Here is a 17,253-nt window from a genome sequence, read left to right on the forward strand (position 1 = left end):
CTTGGTCAACAGCAGCTTAATTATCAGTACAGATTGTGCCAGAATAGATCACATTAAACTCACTGAATCAAATAATGAATGGACCAGCATTTGACTTTTGAGATAGTTGATATTGCAATTTCTTGGCTGTGCAATAGTCATCCAACTTCGTCTTGTTGAAGGGGAATTTTACCAGCAACTTAGTTTTGTTAATGTAACCATCCTTTTCTCCATTGTTGCAAAACTGTGTTTAGGTGTTACATGAGCATTTAGCAAATCAAAGGTAGATGTAATTAGACAACTGAAATGATGTTATTTTGAACAACAAAATCATCAAAGATTCTTGTCTATTATTAGAGAAGACCAAAGAAAGTAAACTTGACAGAGACTTGAATAGGTTTCACATTATTCACGAGCAACCACCACAACCTGCTTCCCAACGTTGCGACCTGAGAAGAGTCCTATCAGGGCACTTGGGGCATTCTCAAGGCCTTCAGCTATGTCTTCCACATATGCTATCTTCCCTTCTTTTATCTGGGGTAGAACCATATCCAGAAATTTCGGATAGAGATGATAGTAATCGAACACCAAAAATCCTTCCATTTTAATTCGCTTAGTGATCAGGCAGAAGAGATTGTGAATGCCTTCATGCTGCTCAAGGTTATATTGTGAGATCAATCCGCAAACAGCAATGCGACCGTGGACTCTCATGTTGAGAAGCACGGCATCAAGCATCTTTCCTCCGACATTCTCAAAGTAAATGTCAATGCCATCTGGAAAGTACCTAAGGGAAAAAAGATAGAAAGTCAGGAATGCTGATTTACTTTGAGCAGTCCAAAGTAAGAAACTGACTGTGACAGAATCATCCTCCTCTAATGAGCCAACATGACATGCAAGAAAAGAATGAATGCTGGCAAATTAAGATCTGCATTGAATGTTGATAACTTGGAGAAGTGTGTTTCGAGCTCAAGGTACACATGTACCGGGTGACACATATACACAGTTCATTTAAGTGAATGCCCTGCCACTCAGAACAAACTGCCTTGGGGAGTCAGAAAGTAGATTTTAAAATCTAAACTTTTCAGCCAGTATATTAGGACTGACCTTTTTAAAGCCGCATTTAGATCTTGCTCTTCTTTGTAGTTGAAAGCTTCATCAAAACCAAACTTGTTCTTCAACAAGTCAACCTTTAAAGAAACAAGATAAAGCAGGATGAGAGAAGAAACAATAGGCATACAGTGATATCATGTGGCTAGCTTTAAGAATCCTCAGTGTTTGTTCTAACAGACAAATATGAAGTAAAAGTTCCCCTTGCAAACATTATTCAGGCTAATCATGCAAGATGCCTGGAGTAAGAAGGGTGAATTTATTTATTTTTCCTTTCTTGTTTTTGGTACAGCAGATCATTAGATGCTCAATGGATGCTATCTGAATATATGCTGCTTCATGAAGCATAGGTACAACTAGCACTGGAATCAGACAATAGATGATCCAAACAATATGAAATGCTTGACTGCCTTCAGATATGGAATGGTTAGAATAAGCTACTAGTAATCAGTTCAGAGTAGCTTTCACCAAGACTGCCCTGTAATGACCATCAGCATTCTTTATAGAATTGAAGGTTCGCAATTTGTACGCAAAGAAAGTCTATGGTAGAAAAGAAAAAGGACTCAACATTCAGTTTATCTAGAAGATACTCACACAATCTTATATTAATCCATTTCAACAGAAACATGAATAAGGTTCTCACTGAAACTGATACAAGGTTTCCAATGATCTAAATGGCAGCAAACAAAGTGCGGGCTTGCTTTCTTGAACCCAAAAAAGAGGAAAATTGACCATGCAGATGTCTTAAGAGATTACCTTTTCTTTGGTTCCAGCACTTCCAACAACATAACAACCAAAAGCCTTTGCAAATTGTCCAACAAGCTGACCAACAGCTCCAGAAGCCGCTGAAATGAATACACGCTCTCCCTTCTTCGGAGAACAAATCTCAAAAAAACCAGCATAAGCAGTCATGCCAGGCATACCTGTTAGCAAAGCAGAACAATTGAAGAGGGGGGGGAGGTCTTAAAAAAATTAGGAGCCACGATGGCAAACTGGTAGGGATATAACACTGGAAGCATCAAAGTAAAAGGTTCTGCAGCCACATTCAGTTGCTTGAGGTAAATAAAACATGTTTCTCTGTCCCATCCTTGAAGAATGTCCCAGAAATTCCAAATAAGGTAACGTTAGAAACACCAGTAATGGTAAAAACATAGAAGATCAGCTCCAGAAAAATTAGCATCAGGTGGTGGCAAGAGATACAAGCATATGGCATTGTAGTAGCATCTAAATCGGATGAAGAGGTTCAAGGAAGAAGTGAAACTATTCATAAATAAAAGACTCGAGCAATTAACACATGGACCTAATTCCTGATCACTCTCTGATGACAGTTCCCTTAAGAGCAGATCTTACATCATGTACAGCTCACTATACATAAAGGAGGTATATCCCATTCCTACCATAGTAAACAACTGTAAAGTGCTTCAATCAGACTGCTAAAGCTTACTAAAGTTCCACACAAAGCCTTTAAAGATAACGAACATCCAATGCTGGAAATCTCCAATAAGAAAAGGAAGTAACTTTGATACTCTGGTGTACTGTAATGGAAACCTAATCAGACAGAGGCACTGACCGAGGATTCCTGTATAGTAGGACAGAGGCACATCAGTGTTGTGAATTTTAAAGCGAGTCTCTGGATCAGCAATTACACTGTATTCTTCCCAGCGAGTCAATCCCCACAGCAGATCACCCTTGTTGAATTTTGGATTGTTTGACTCCAAAACTCTAGCCACTCCAAGACCCACTATGGGCTACAAAGTGAATCAGTATCAAGTTATGAATTTGACTTGAGTCTACTCATGAAAAGTAAAACTTCTGCCCCTTCAATTGCACCATAAACAACTACATGTATTACACCTATTATGTTATATCCAAAGTCATGGGACTTATCTCAAGTAGACAACCATTTATGGGACTGCAATAAGTAACAATGAACAGCGAAAAAACCAACTTCAATCCATTGGTTCTCCAGCCAAATAATAGGCAAAGCCATTGTGGAAAACATAGAGAAATGTTTCCAAATTGAATTCTTTGACATGTGTACTGAAAAAAAATGCATAATCAGGCAACCAGTGAATGTTCTTTGTGAAACAAGAAAGAAGAGATAGTATCACTACACATTGTCAACATTACTCTTTGGAGTTATAATGCTTTCTACTGTCATGTAGAGTTATAAATCAAAGTGCATCCTTCTCTTAAATTAATACTCTGGAGATTCTCAAATAGTTAACTTACTCCAACACTGAACAAACTGTTCTCTGAATATTTTTGCCCATCATTTTCCATGAGATGCAGAAAACCATAAAGTCCCACATGCTCTGGACCACCAGATTTATTTTATCAAAAAAATAAAAGAACAGAAAAAAGAATGAAATTCCTGAACATCTTGGTTTCAATCTACTTTTGAGTTTCATTTCTTCACAGAAAGATGAATCAAGGTCAACCGCTAACCAGGTCAAACATAATTACATACTCTAGATATACACATGCAAGTCAGAATTCTCATATGATCTTATTTAACTGTACAAAAATAAAAACTTTTGACTGTTTCATGACTTCAGAGTCAAGTGAATACTTCAAAATCAACCATAAAAGCGAGCAAACCGCAGATGTTAAGATTAACACCAATTAAGCAACATACAATAAAATTCACAAATAAAAAATTCGAATTTCCACTCATGCAGACTATCTCTACATAAAAATTCTACATGACTCCTAAAAAATAAGAAAAAAAGGTCCGGAAATCCAATTGTCACTCTCTCTTTAGCACTACAATTGCATGTACTGATTAAACATCCATTAACCACTCCAGTTTAAACCAATAAAAAAAAGAACAAAAGAAAAGAAGAGAGAAACACAAAACGTACAAATGTTCACAGAAACTGACTTACAGAGCCAGGAGTGTAGGCCTCAGCATAATGACCTTCAAGCTTGCGCATGCGGGATCTCATATAAGGATCACAAGACAAATACAGATTCTTCACCAAGATTGCCCCTGAATAATCGCCGCCATCTGGAAGCTTCAACTTCAAAGCAGTCGTTTTCACCTCCATATCACTCTCTTTTGGGAAGCCACTCACATAATTCTTCAGTATAACGTGCTTATTGCTCACTTCTTCCTCTGCCATTTTCTGAAATCCTCTCCCCAAGAAGAGAACAACCCTTTTCTTCTCTGAACTAAATATTGGTGGGTTTTTTTTATCTCTTTGGAAATGGAGACTGAAATGTGCAATGGGTCGATTAAAAGCGGATTCTTGCTTTTGTTTTGTTGTTTAACTTATAGGTTTGATTATTTGGCATTTTGTTTGTTTTATCATAAATGATAAAGCCAGCATTGATATCTTGTACTTTAGCTAAAAAGACGGTTCCCTATGAAACTTTGGTAAGTCAGGTAAAATTGGATTATTGGCCAGCTGATTTTGCAATATGATGCAGAGGTGCAAAAGAGATGAATTACCAAATAGGAGTGGAAAGAAGAAGTTTTGCATGACTTTCTGAAGCTTGGATTGTGGGCTATTTGTGGGTTATTTCTGAAGTTTTAAAGTGATGTATTGACAGGATCATTAGTCGGATTGAAACTCCGGATACCAAAAAAAAAAAAAAGACAGGACCATTAGCTTAATAGCAAAAGCAATGGACATAAGAGGGAATGACATTAGGCTGCTATGATTACTCTATCGTATATGGATCTAATGCAGTTCCGGTTGTGGGTGGTTCGATCCGATTATAGTATTTTTTTACATTATTTGATATATAATTACATTATATTATTATACTCAGATTAAAAGTGATGCATATGAATTAAATAGTTGACATATATTCAATAGTCGTGTATATGAATGCAATACTTGACATATATTTAGTATAACATTAAAATGTATTTGTATGTCAAAAATTTGAATACGTACAACAATCGAATATAAAACACAATTGTGGGTCAGCGAATTTTTGAGAACGGTTCGATTCATCCGACCAGTTGATCTCTGATCCAATAATTTAGCTGAATCGCTGTTCGGTCCGAAATTAACAATATTGATTTTTTTTTTTACACAAGGACAAAACCAAAGTGAAACAGGATGGAATCACCTGCCCTCTCTATAAAAAAATTGAATACGTATAATAGTCGGACAAAATCATATAAAACACAATCGTGGGTCAGCGAGTTTTTGAGAACGGTTCGATCGATTCGACTAGTAGATCTCTGATCTAATAATTTAGTCGAATCACTATTTAGTCCGAAATTAACAACGTTGATTTTTTTTTTTTTTTTACACAAGGATGAAACCAAAGTGGAACAGGTGGAGTCACCTGCCCTCTCTCCCAAGTCCTTAAAATTTTAAGAGTTTTTTTTTTAAAAAAGATTTCTTCTATAAATTAAACTCTTTGCCCCCACAAAAATGTTCACAAAACTTTTGTCTTAAACTTCAAATTTTTCATGTGCGTGAAATTGAAAGGTGCCCCTCTCAAAGCAAAATTTTCAATTCCATCCCTGGTTGTATGTGATTTTCTTCTTTAAGTTTTTGTTTATCTACTGCGTATATCATATCATGGTAGAGAAAAATAAGAAAAAGATAGGGGAAAACAATAATCAAAAGAAAGGGAAACATGACCAAGATATAATATGTAACATTCAAGAAGCACCAATGTAGGATACAAATTCAAGAAGCAGTAATATAGGATACAAAATAAGGAAAAGGAAATGAGAAAGTACAATTAAAGAAGTAAGAAACGAAAAGCAAAGAATCCCAAGAAGAGAACCGAGGCAGATAGGAGCAGCAACACTTGCACCAGGCATCCAACTGACCGGCATCAAGAGAGGTCCAAAAGACAAAATACAACAATCTTATCGTCTTGGAGATGTGCTTTCTGCCCTTGCTGGTGCTGGAAAAGAAAGTTTCAGTGTTTGTTATAGCTTTTAGCAAGTAACAAAATCATCCAAGAATAAAGAATTTACAAACATAATGCACTCGAGATTCAGGTTCTTCTGGAGAAATCAAGCTTTGTAAGGTTCAGTTACAGAGCACAAAGCAAAAATTTGCTCAGGGAATTGGTAATTATATAGGGTAAATTCCACTTTACCCCCTTGTGGTTTAGCGTTTTTTCACATAACCCCCCAGTGGTTTCAAAAGCTATACATAACCCCCTTATGGTTTGGATTAAAGTGTCAAAGTAACGGAAATTATTATTCGTAACGGTGTCACTTAAAATGTCAAAATTACCCTTATGTAAAGTTAAAAATTATTTATTAACCAAGGGGGGTTATGTGTATATTTTGAAAATCATAAGGGAGTTATATGGTAAAGTACTAAACCATAAGGGGGTTATATGGTAAAATATAAAAAGCATACGGGGTTAATGTGTCATGTATTTATAAGGGTAATTTTGACATTTTTAGAAGTTCCGTTACGAGTGACTGTTTCCATCACTTTGACACTTTAATCCAAACCATGAGGGGGTTATGTATAGCTTTTGAAACCATAGGGGGGTTATGTAAAAAAAGGGTAAACCACAAGGGGGTAAAATGTAATTTGCCCAATTATATATGATAATTAACATGGATCCATATGAGGAAAAGCAGCAGCCAATCCTACCATACATGTCAATTCCTATACTTTGAACTTCTAGATTAACTTGTGCCCATCGTCTAATCATGCAGAAAACAAGAAGAGATAAAGTTGATATGGTTCATTGACAGATGCACAAAAGAAGAGGTATGTACAGAGAAATAATAAAGCAAGAAATTGTAAATGAAGCTCTCACATATATGAATCTCAAGGTTGGCACATCTTTGCTTTGAGATAGTCTGTCATGGATTTATTCAATATTTTTCTTATATATGGCTTTACTTCTTTCTAGAGCAGGGACATGTAATGAACCAGCATTAGATGGGATACTAAGTTTGTGATGAAGGGTTGGACGGTATTCAATCTGAACCAACTAGAATATGCGGTTTAATGCATTATCTATACATTAGTTGTAAATTCTACCTTTCGTCTTGTTAAAAGCAATCTATAGCAAAGTGGAGAGTAAGGAAATCACTTTTAGCAGAGCTTTGAGTAGCCATGGATATTGTCGGAAGACTTTCAATAATTCAGCAAGAAATGCAAAAGCGAGACTTATATCTAGGAAAATTTCATATAACGTAGCCACAAAAACAGCATTGAACTGAAACTTACGTGCATGTAGTTGCTGTATTAAGCAAAGTAAGATGAGGCGATGCATTGCACATGTTCATGGCAGCAGCTGAATTTCTGGAATATGAGCAATCTTGTACCATTCTTGGCCGATCTCTTCCTTGCATCTGTCCTTGAGAAGTGGACATTCTTTAATTGTCAATTTCCTTAGGTGACGCATTGCCTCAGCAGAAGGCAAATGCAACAGATTTTTGCAGTCTTCAATGTCCAGTCCTTCGAGTGAATGGATGCTACCCAAGAACTCTGGCAGAGCCACAATCCCGTCAAAATTATGTATCGTTAAAAAGGCCAAGTTGGAGAGATGCTGAATCTGCTCCGGCAAAGATGTGACTGCTTGCCAACCACTTAATATAAGAGACAGCAACGAGGCAAAAGGATGTTGGAATTCTTTGTTCTCATTATCGGTAATAGTAACTCTGCAAGGATTAATGGTATAGCTGGGCCAGGGGAAATAATCAAGATCATGAGAGAAATCACCTAGCACCAATCCTTCTAGTTGAATCTTCCTCGACAGAGGATGCAAATCCTCTGGTTGAATAGCAGGGCACCCCAATAATACAAAAAACCTGATTGATGTACAGACTTCCATTCCACTTGGTAGTGAGCGCAAGTTGTTGCATCCCGCAAGGCTCAGCTCAACTAGAGATCGTAGGGAATGAATATCCGGGATGGAAACAAGATTGGGGCAATCCATTACTCTTAGAATCTCAAGAGATGCCAATCCTCCCACATCCTTTGGTAGATGACTTAAACTAATGCATCCCGAAATACATAGTTCTTTAATGCATCTAAGGTTGTGCCAAACACCATCTGGCAGGCTTACCAATTTGGGACAGAGCTCGACTTTTAAAATCTCCAAAGAAGGGAATATCTTGACCAATGAATGTGATGAATCGTGGCACATTAAACCTGACCACTCTATCAAATCAGGCATATCCTCCAGAATTAGTTCTTTTAGTGCCGGAAATGAAACCACAGCATCCCCTGCTAGGCCACTTGGATTGCTACTACTTGCATCATCAACATTTTTCCAACCGAAGAAATCAGTGCCGATGCAATTTACACTTTTCATTCCAATTATGTTGACAATATTGAGGTGAGGGAGGTGCCCAAGTCGTGGAATTTGCTGACACTTGTTGAAGTTCCTCAGCACGATCTTCACAAGATTGCGAAACACCAAAGGATGGCTTGTGGTCAGCATCCACGATGGAAGGCTTCGGCCCATAAAGTTTTCCATTGTGAAACCTTTCAAATTTGGGTGAGGTTCAAGACCTTTCAAGACATCCTCATCAGTGGATTCGTCTCTGGTCCTAGTATCCCAGTGAAGTTCCAAACTATCAAGGTTTATCTTTGTGGATATTTTTGCTTTGATTGCTTCCTCTTGGTTGCTAACATTCTGGAGATCAAAGATCTTGAGGTCGCCCCTGAGATTGTGCAAATGCCCCAACTGATCAATTTGACATCCCTTATCTTGACTTACATAGAAGAAAGGCAACGTCTGAAGAGAGCTCAGCTGTCCTATATCAGGAAGCAAACATGGCTTGCCATTGATGATTCCATCTTTTTCAATGCACAAATGCCTCAGGTTAACCAAATTTCCAAAATTTTTGGGAAGCTGTTGCAGATTACTAAGCCTCATTGTTTGCAAATTGTACAACTGTGTGATGGGATTTGGGAGTTCTGTTATTGAAGTCCTGGAGATGTCAAGATATCTTAAAAGCTTTAACTTTCCAATCGTGGCTGGCAATTCCTTAACTTCTTCATCAACAAGAAATAAGACTCGAAGGCTTTTACAAACGATCGGCAAACCATGTGCAAGGTTCAAAATCAAAGTTCGCAGCTTTAAAAGACTTTCCCTACCGGTTATAAGTTCAGCCGAGGGAAACAAGAAAATGGACTCTTTGGCTACTTCTTGAACAAAGTCATACACAAGATCGTGAATAGTGAATTTTATAGTTCTTCCAAACCCATCCTTCTCGTAAACTTGCAACAAAGAAGTCCGGAACAAAATACTCATGTAGTTACTTCCAACATCCTCCATTTCCAGGTGACTTCCCTTGGAAGGATTAAGCAATCCCTGTGCCATCCAAAGTTGTATCATGATTTCCACTGATATAAAGCCACCGTTTCCCATTATAATACAACATAAAAGACATTGTTTCAACGACAATGAAGGCAAATGATCGTAGCTTAACTTTATAGCGGATCTGACTCTACTTCCAGCTTCTTCCATTGCAGTCCAGGTTTCACTATGTTCTATTTTTGACCACTCACGTTCATCCTTTTTGGAGTACAACAAACCTCCTATTGCCTTTACTGCCAATGGCACACCACCGCACTTAGCAACAATTTTTCTTCCTATATTTATCAATTCAGGAGTCTTTATTGCTGCACAACCGTGACCAAATGCTATTTTCTCAAACAATTCCCAGCTATCACCATCAGAAAGTGTTCCCAATTGACAAGGAAAAGATGCTTGCATGATTGAAACAACTGCCTCGTTTCGAGTTGTCATGATTATCCTACTTTCGTCCGATCCACCTATCCCTCGCAGACACTTCCTCATTCTATCCCATTTCTCTGCATCTTCATTCCAAACATCATCCAGTACAAGCAAGAATCTTTTGGTTTTAAGTACCTCGTTAAGCTTTCCTACAATTGCCTCTGCAACTGTCAGATTAGGGTTGGTTCCTGTAAGAGACTCTACCATCTTATTTAAGAGTCTTTCAACATTGAAATCTTCTGACACGTGGATCCACAATTTATGATCAAAATGCCTCAGCACCTTTTCATTTTTGTAGACTAGCTGAGCAATCGTTGTCTTGCCCAAACCAGCCATCCCAACTACACCAATAACTGATAAGTTATTACCATCCTTCTCTGAAGAAGTTAACAAGTTTACAACCTTGTTCAATTCCTCACTCCTTCCCACAATACTGGAATCATCAACAAAAGGATCAATAGTACTAGATCGATCACTTCTGGGATCGTTAGACATGTTAACTAACTCAACAGGCCTAAGTCCAATCCTTTCCGCTTCCTGATAAACTTTCTTTATACTCAAGTTCATGTTCTTAATCTTGTGAGCAAATTTGAAACGGAATGCGAGCGGATATGAACCAGAAAAGAAGCTACGAACCTGGTCTTGCATGCGCTTCTTCAACTTTTTGCGAAGAACTTCATATGCAAACTCGTCCAGCAAGTACTCAGCCTCGGACGACACATCCTGGAGCCTTCTAAGCCAAAGATCAACGGCGTTGCTTCTGTTATTTTTGCATTCAGCATCAAGAAGCAAAGCTTGAATCATCTCCAGATCTCGAGCTAAACTTTCAAGATCTTCCTTGACACCCCACACTATGTCGATCTCTTCAGCCACAAGTGAAATTAACTTACTCCGAACTCCCTCTATAACAATATTAAGCAAAACATCAGCCATCTCACTTTTGTATTCCTACGAGAGGAAGAATTGCTCGCTAATCTGTGTGATATTAGCAAAGAACAAAGAAGTCAACGGCCCTTTGAGGAGGGGGACTGAAAGAAGTAAATGAAATGGCGACAGAGTGTAGTTGAACCATGTGAAAAATAGTGAAGTAAAGAAGGGGAAGAGATAAACTCAAAGAAACCTTATCCATCGGCTGACGTGTTGCCAAACTAACGTCCACGAAATTATTGTCCACGCACGCACGGACCACATATAAGCCGGTGGTCCCTTGTAATTGTCACATTATTAGGTATGAAAAGGTTATCTTTTTTTTTTTGGGATAATTGCAGAAACCTCTCTTGAGATTTCTGATATTTGCACTGATCTCCCCTCTAGATTTAGAAATTGCATTCACCTCCCATGAACAGTAATAATTCGTTGCAGAAACCTCCTTGACAGCTTTTGTAGAGGTGAGATAAGAATTTTCTTCCAATTTTGCCCTTACTTGCTTGACAATTATTATTTGCTTGACAATTGCTTAACTAATTATCTAATTAGTTAATAGTTAAACTAATTAACTATTAACTAATTATTTAATTAACTAATTATCTAATTAACTAATTAACTAAAGCTGTTGTCTGTCCGAAACTAACAAACTATTTGCATGTTAAACTAATTAACTAATTAACTGCTTAACTAATTAACTAACTAACTAATTAACAAACTATTTGCATGTTAAACTATATGCAGTATGCATTACCTATTTAAAGTATCAGCTCTTTATAAGTATTTTACTTTCAAACATTTAATTTATGATAAAAACATCAATATTTGTATGTAAAATTCAAAAAGTGATACAGTAATATTGCTGTCCTGGTTGTAATATAGCAAGAAAGTTTAGCATAAGGCTTAAGTTCTTCCCAAAATGTTATTTCTACTTATGTTTGAGGTAGAAATATTGTGGGAGGTCCTTGTGGTTCAATATGTTCGCATGAATTTTCGCTTATCTGGTCAAATTTTATATTATGGTATGTTGTAAGGTTTTACTTAATCAGTCTACAAACTTATGTTAATAGAAAATTTGAAATGACTGATTATATGCAAATAGTTTCAAGTAGCACTGTTCAACTCCCTAACTAATCATGCTATAAGTACATCAAAGTGAATATCGAACCCAAAGTTCTAAAGTAGAATCTTTCGTAAAAGTACTTATTAAGCGCTTAACAGTATTATTTGACTTCAAAGTTCAAACTTGCAAAATTGCCTTTTATACTTAATAATGTGAAAATTTTGATTTCTGAATTGTGTTTAACTTCACATAGAGCTCATATTTTGTGATAAAACAAATTAATTTTTTTTTTTTGAGTTTTTGCAATATAAATGTTACCCTACAAGTGTTAATTTTGAAACAGCGCTAAAGCCTGATGCTGCGCATCAAGTTGCCCTGATTAATTGTAGTATTTGCGCTTATGCATTGTGCAATTGGCGATAATGCAATCACACACATGCTCCTAAAGGAGAAGAAGAAAGTGGGCCGCTAAGGCAACAAAGGGAGAAAAAGTACACAAGAAAGCGGGTACCTTCTCCTTTTTAGGCAAAGGTAACTAATTTCGATACAAAAATGTACAAAAATATAATGGGATAAGAGGACCACTCACAAAGAAGCTGAGGCGTAATTACCAATAACCAAGTTCAGTTCTTTTCTTTGTTGAAGGGCCAAGACTTAAATAGACATAATTTTTAAAGATTTGCTGGTTCAAATTGTGTCACATCATTTTGAAAATCGAGTCTATCGATCATCTACGAGAATGATTGAAGAATGATCTCAATAGATAAACTCAAAGAAATCTTATCCAACGGCTGAAATGTTGCCAAAATATCATTAGGACTTTTTAGTAATTATTATTGCACAGGCTCGGCACCTGTCAATTGAACTGAATCTTTGAATGACTTCTATGCACTTAGGTTAGGATTTTATTTTTTCTTCTTTTTTAGGCAACTTAAATAGGATTTAATCTAAGCTTTAACCCAAAGAACCTCTCTCCGGCTGCATTAGGTACATTAGGCAGCTTAGAAAAACTAAGAGTAGAACATTATATGAACTATAAACCTAACATTGGATAAAAAAAAAAATAACCTAACATTGGAAAAGGAATTAAGTGGAAGAGGGGAAGGGGGGCCTTCGTGGCTTTTTTTTTTGAAAAAATTTTGACCAAAATCTAGATATTTGTCATGTTTTTAGTGGGGAAAAAAGAAACCAATGACGCTAGGCATTTGGAGGTATTCAAGGAAAATTTTTGCCAAATTTCTTTTCCTTGTTAATTTGTCAATCAATAATTTGGTGATTTTTTTTTGAAAAAAATAGAATCATAAACACATTTTTTTAATCATCTTTCTATTAGGTTCATTTTTTTTGTCTCAGATATATTACATCACAGAAAATATTATAGTTTTTCTAAATTTTTTCACAAATAATCTTCAACACGAACACACCCAAATCTTTTTATTCTTTTAATTGCTCCTATTTTTTTTTGGTGTCTTGAAAATGTCTGTGATCATTTGAAAGATAAGTACAAAGAAATAAAATTAGCAAAATGAACCATATATCTTACATTGCATACTATTTTTAGATACAATGATCTAAGAAATCACATCAAAATCCGTAAGTTCAGATCAAACCAGACATTTGAAGTGCTTAAGGTATTTAACTCAAAATTTATTGCGCAACACATGTTTATTTTCTAGAAATTGCACTTAAGGATCAATTGCATTTGCTCAGCCTCTAAAGAGTCTTTTTTGTATTTGATTAATTATGAAGATGATTTTAGAATAATTATGTTTTCCAGTTTTCAAATGGGCAAATTGTTATATTTGTTAGATTAAAAGTAAGCCCAAATAGAGCTAACTACCACTAGAAACCCTCTAGAGTTAAAGTTTTAACTACCAAGCACATCATGCAACCATGGTGTGAAGCCCCTACTCTTAAAATGGTTTTCCAAGATTTGCTTTATTAATCAGGAAGAATATAGAGAAGCAAACTGTAATATATGTACCTCAAAATTTCAAACAATGAAAGTAAAGAAATTTGGCCATCTTTTACCAACAATAGCACCCTTTGAACACTGCAGCTAGTTTGAGCAATTGAGCTCTCTTAAATACAGTTGCTAGTAAAACAGGAGATGGATCCTCAAGCAATGAAGACTACTATATGTTACTTTTTTTGTACTATGGCTGTCAGAATTGTTTATTTTCTACATTTCATTTCACATAAAGGGTGGAAAATTGGAGGTGTTTCATGCACCTCTTCTAAAGTGTGAAGCTAAATAATTCTCGAACGATCATGCTTTCAAACCTTTTTCCTTCTCTTGCTGATAAAGGCGCACTCTGGTACCTATATACTAATGAAAGTCCACTTGCCTCTTCTTTAAAGGCGTGACACACCTAGAATTACATCAATACCTTGCCTTTTCTTGATAAGATTTTGACACAAAAATTAGTGGGCGACACCTTTTTATTATCAAGAAAATTACACTTAAAAACATTTCAATGAGCCAGGCTAAGCCCCATAGATCCCCACATACTTGAATGGTTCAGATTTCCTGGGTTTTCTGGTATCCCACTTTCAGCTCCCAATTTATCTCCAAGATTACGTAGTAAGCACACATTTAGCACCAAACTTCCAAGTCATTATGTAGCTATAAAAATGTGTTGCACAAAAAATATGTCAGCTTGGTCAACAGCAGCTTAATTATCAGTACAGATTGTGCCAGAATAGATCACATTAAACTCACTGAATCAAATAATGAATGGACCAGCATTTGACTTTTGAGATAGTTGATATTGCAATTTCTTGGCTGTGCAATAGTCATCCAACTTCGTCTTGTTGAAGGGGAATTTTACCAGCAACTTAGTTTTGTTAATGTAACCATCCTTTTCTCCATTGTTGCAAAACTGTGTTTAGGTGTTACATGAGCATTTAGCAAATCAAAGGTAGATGTAATTAGACAACTGAAATGATGTTATTTTGAACAACAAAATCATCAAAGATTCTTGTCTATTATTAGAGAAGACCAAAGAAAGTAAACTTGACAGAGACTTGAATAGGTTTCACATTATTCACGAGCAACCACCACAACCTGCTTCCCAACGTTGCGACCTGAGAAGAGTCCTATCAGGGCACTTGGGGCATTCTCAAGGCCTTCAGCTATGTCTTCCACATATGCTATCTTCCCTTCTTTTATCTGGGGTAGAACCATATCCAGAAATTTCGGATAGAGATGATAGTAATCGAACACCAAAAATCCTTCCATTTTAATTCGCTTAGTGATCAGGCAGAAGAGATTGTGAATGCCTTCATGCTGCTCAAGGTTATATTGTGAGATCAATCCGCAAACAGCAATGCGACCGTGGACTCTCATGTTGAGAAGCACGGCATCAAGCATCTTTCCTCCGACATTCTCAAAGTAAATGTCAATGCCATCTGGAAAGTACCTAAGGGAAAAAAGATAGAAAGTCAGGAATGCTGATTTACTTTGAGCAGTCCAAAGTAAGAAACTGACTGTGACAGAATCATCCTCCTCTAATGAGCCAACATGACATGCAAGAAAAGAATGAATGCTGGCAAATTAAGATCTGCATTGAATGTTGATAACTTGGAGAAGTGTGTTTCGAGCTCAAGGTACACATGTACCGGGTGACACATATACACAGTTCATTTAAGTGAATGCCCTGCCACTCAGAACAAACTGCCTTGGGGAGTCAGAAAGTAGATTTTAAAATCTAAACTTTTCAGCCAGTATATTAGGACTGACCTTTTTAAAGCCGCATTTAGATCTTGCTCTTCTTTGTAGTTGAAAGCTTCATCAAAACCAAACTTGTTCTTCAACAAGTCAACCTTTAAAGAAACAAGATAAAGCAAGATGAGAGAAGAAACAATAGGAATACAGTGATATCATGTGGCTAGCTTTAAGTACCCTCAGTGTTTGTTCTAACAAACAAATATGAAGTAAAAGTTCCTCTTGCAAACATTATTCAGGCTAATCATGCAAGATGCCTGGAGTAAGAAGGGTGAATTTATTAATTTTCCCTTTCTTGTTTTTGGTACAACAGATCATTAGATGCTCAATAGATGCTATCTGAATATATGGTGCTTCATGAAGCATAGGTACAACTACCACTGGAATCAGATAACAGAAGATCCAAGCAATCAGTTCTGAGTAGCTTTCACCAAGACTGGCCCATAATGACCGTCAACATTCTTTATAGAATTAAAAGGTCGCAATTTGTACGCAAAGAAAGTCTATGGAAAGAAAAAGGACTTGACATTCAGTTTATCTAGAAGATACCCACACAATCTTATATGAATCCATTTCAACAGAAACATGAATAAAGTTCTCACTGAAACTGATACAAGGTTTCCAATGATCTAAACGGCAGCAAACGAAGTGCGGGCTTGCTTTCTTGAACCCAAAAAAGAGGAAATTTGACCATGCAGATGTCTTAAGAGATTACCTTTTCTTTGGTTCCAGCACTTCCAATGACATAACAACCAAAAGCCTTTGCAAACTGTCCAACAAGCTGACCAACAGCTCCAGAAGCTGCTGAAATGAATACACGCTCTCCCTTCTTCGGAGAAACAAATCTCAAAAAAACCAGCATAAGCAGTCATGCCAGGCATACCTGTTAGCAAAGCAGAACAATTGAAGGGGGGGGGGGGGGGGGGGGGGGGGGGTCTTAAAAAATTAGGAGCCATGATGGAAAACTGGTAAGGATATAACACTGGAAGCATCATAGTAAAAGGTTGGGCAGCCACATTCAGTTGCTTGAGGTAAATAAAACATATTTCTTTATCCCATCCTTGAAGAATGTCCCAGAAATTCCAAATAAGGTAACGTTAGAAACACCAGTAATGGTAAAAACATAGAAGATCAGGTCCAGAAAATTAGCATCAGGTGGTGGCAAGAGATACAAGCATATGGCATTGTAGTAGCATCTAAATCAGATGAAGAGGTTCAAGGAAGAAGTCAAACTATTCATAAATAAAAGACTCAAGCAATTAACTAATGGACCTAATTCCTCATCACTCTCTGATGGCAGTTCGCTTAATAGCAGATCTTACATCATGTAAAGCTCACTATACATAAAGGATGTATATCCCATTCCTACCATAGCAAACAACTGTAAAGTGCTTCAATCAGACTGCTAAAGCTTATTAAAGTTCCACACAAAGCTTTTAAAGGTAACAAACATCAAATGCTGGAAATCTCCAATAAGAAAAGGAAGTAACTTCTATACTGGTGTACTGTGATGGAAACCTAATCAGACAGAGGCACTGACCGAGGATTCCTGTATAGTAGGACAGAGGCACATCAGTGTTGTGAATTTTAAAGCGAGTCTCAGGATCAGCAATTACACTGTATTCTTCCCAGCGAGTCAATCCCCACAGCAGATCACCCTTGCTGAATTTTGGATTGTTTGACTCCAAAACTCTAGCCACTCCAAGACCCACTATAGGCTACAAAGTGAATCAGTATCAAGTTATGAATTTGACTTGAG

At 36.8% G+C, this 17,253-nt stretch overlaps 2 protein-coding genes and 1 pseudogene across 3 annotated transcripts; all 3 read right to left on the minus strand.

Moving 5' to 3' along the window:
- Positions 1-247: 247 nt before the first annotated feature.
- LOC113756112 (2-alkenal reductase (NADP(+)-dependent)-like) lies at positions 248-4,409 on the minus strand. The gene is made up of 5 exons (XM_027299910.1): positions 3,975-4,409; positions 2,657-2,834; positions 1,843-2,009; positions 1,084-1,166; positions 248-763 (listed from the first exon to the last, which is right to left on the minus strand). Exons 1-5 carry the CDS (start codon positions 4,209-4,211, stop codon positions 385-387), a joined length of 1,044 nt encoding a protein of 347 aa, XP_027155711.1. The 5' UTR covers positions 4,212-4,409; the 3' UTR covers positions 248-384.
- A 1,269-nt stretch (positions 4,410-5,678) lies between these two features.
- Positions 5,679-10,836, minus strand: LOC113756111 (disease resistance protein RGA2-like). 2 transcript variants are annotated; one of them, XM_027299909.1, is made up of 2 exons: positions 7,260-10,836; positions 5,679-5,958 (listed from the first exon to the last, which is right to left on the minus strand). In XM_027299909.1, the coding sequence occupies exon 1, from the start codon at positions 10,711-10,713 to the stop codon at positions 7,315-7,317; it is 3,399 nt and encodes a 1,132-aa protein (XP_027155710.1). In that variant the 5' UTR covers positions 10,714-10,836; the 3' UTR covers positions 5,679-5,958; positions 7,260-7,314. The 2 variants fall into 2 exon arrangements, with proteins under 2 accessions (XP_027155710.1, XP_027155709.1); XM_027299908.1 differs by having other exon boundaries at positions 5,679-5,964.
- A 3,837-nt stretch (positions 10,837-14,673) lies between these two features.
- Positions 14,674-17,218, minus strand: LOC113756113 (annotated as a pseudogene).
- Between the last annotated feature and the right edge of the window lie 35 nt (positions 17,219-17,253).

Source organism: Coffea eugenioides, unplaced genomic scaffold (assembly GCF_003713205.1).
Source record: "Coffea eugenioides isolate CCC68of unplaced genomic scaffold, Ceug_1.0 ScVebR1_1994;HRSCAF=2940, whole genome shotgun sequence".
In the NCBI taxonomy this organism is placed as follows: Eukaryota; Viridiplantae; Streptophyta; class Magnoliopsida; order Gentianales; family Rubiaceae; genus Coffea; species Coffea eugenioides.

Coding starts and splice junctions, on each gene's coding strand:
- LOC113756111 (XM_027299909.1), bottom strand. CDS start 10,713: ATGGCTGATGTTTTGCTTAATATTGTTATAGAGGGAGTTCGGAGTAAG.
- LOC113756112 (XM_027299910.1), bottom strand. CDS start 4,211: ATGGCAGAGGAAGAAGTGAGCAATAAGCACGTTATACTGAAGAATTAT. Junction 2,010..2,656: donor CTACTATACAGGAATCCTCG/GTCAGTGCCTCT, acceptor CTTTGCTAACAG/GTATGCCTGGCATGACTGCT. Junction 764..1,083: donor CTAAATGCGGCTTTAAAAAG/GTCAGTCCTAAT, acceptor TTTTTCCCTTAG/GTACTTTCCAGATGGCATTG.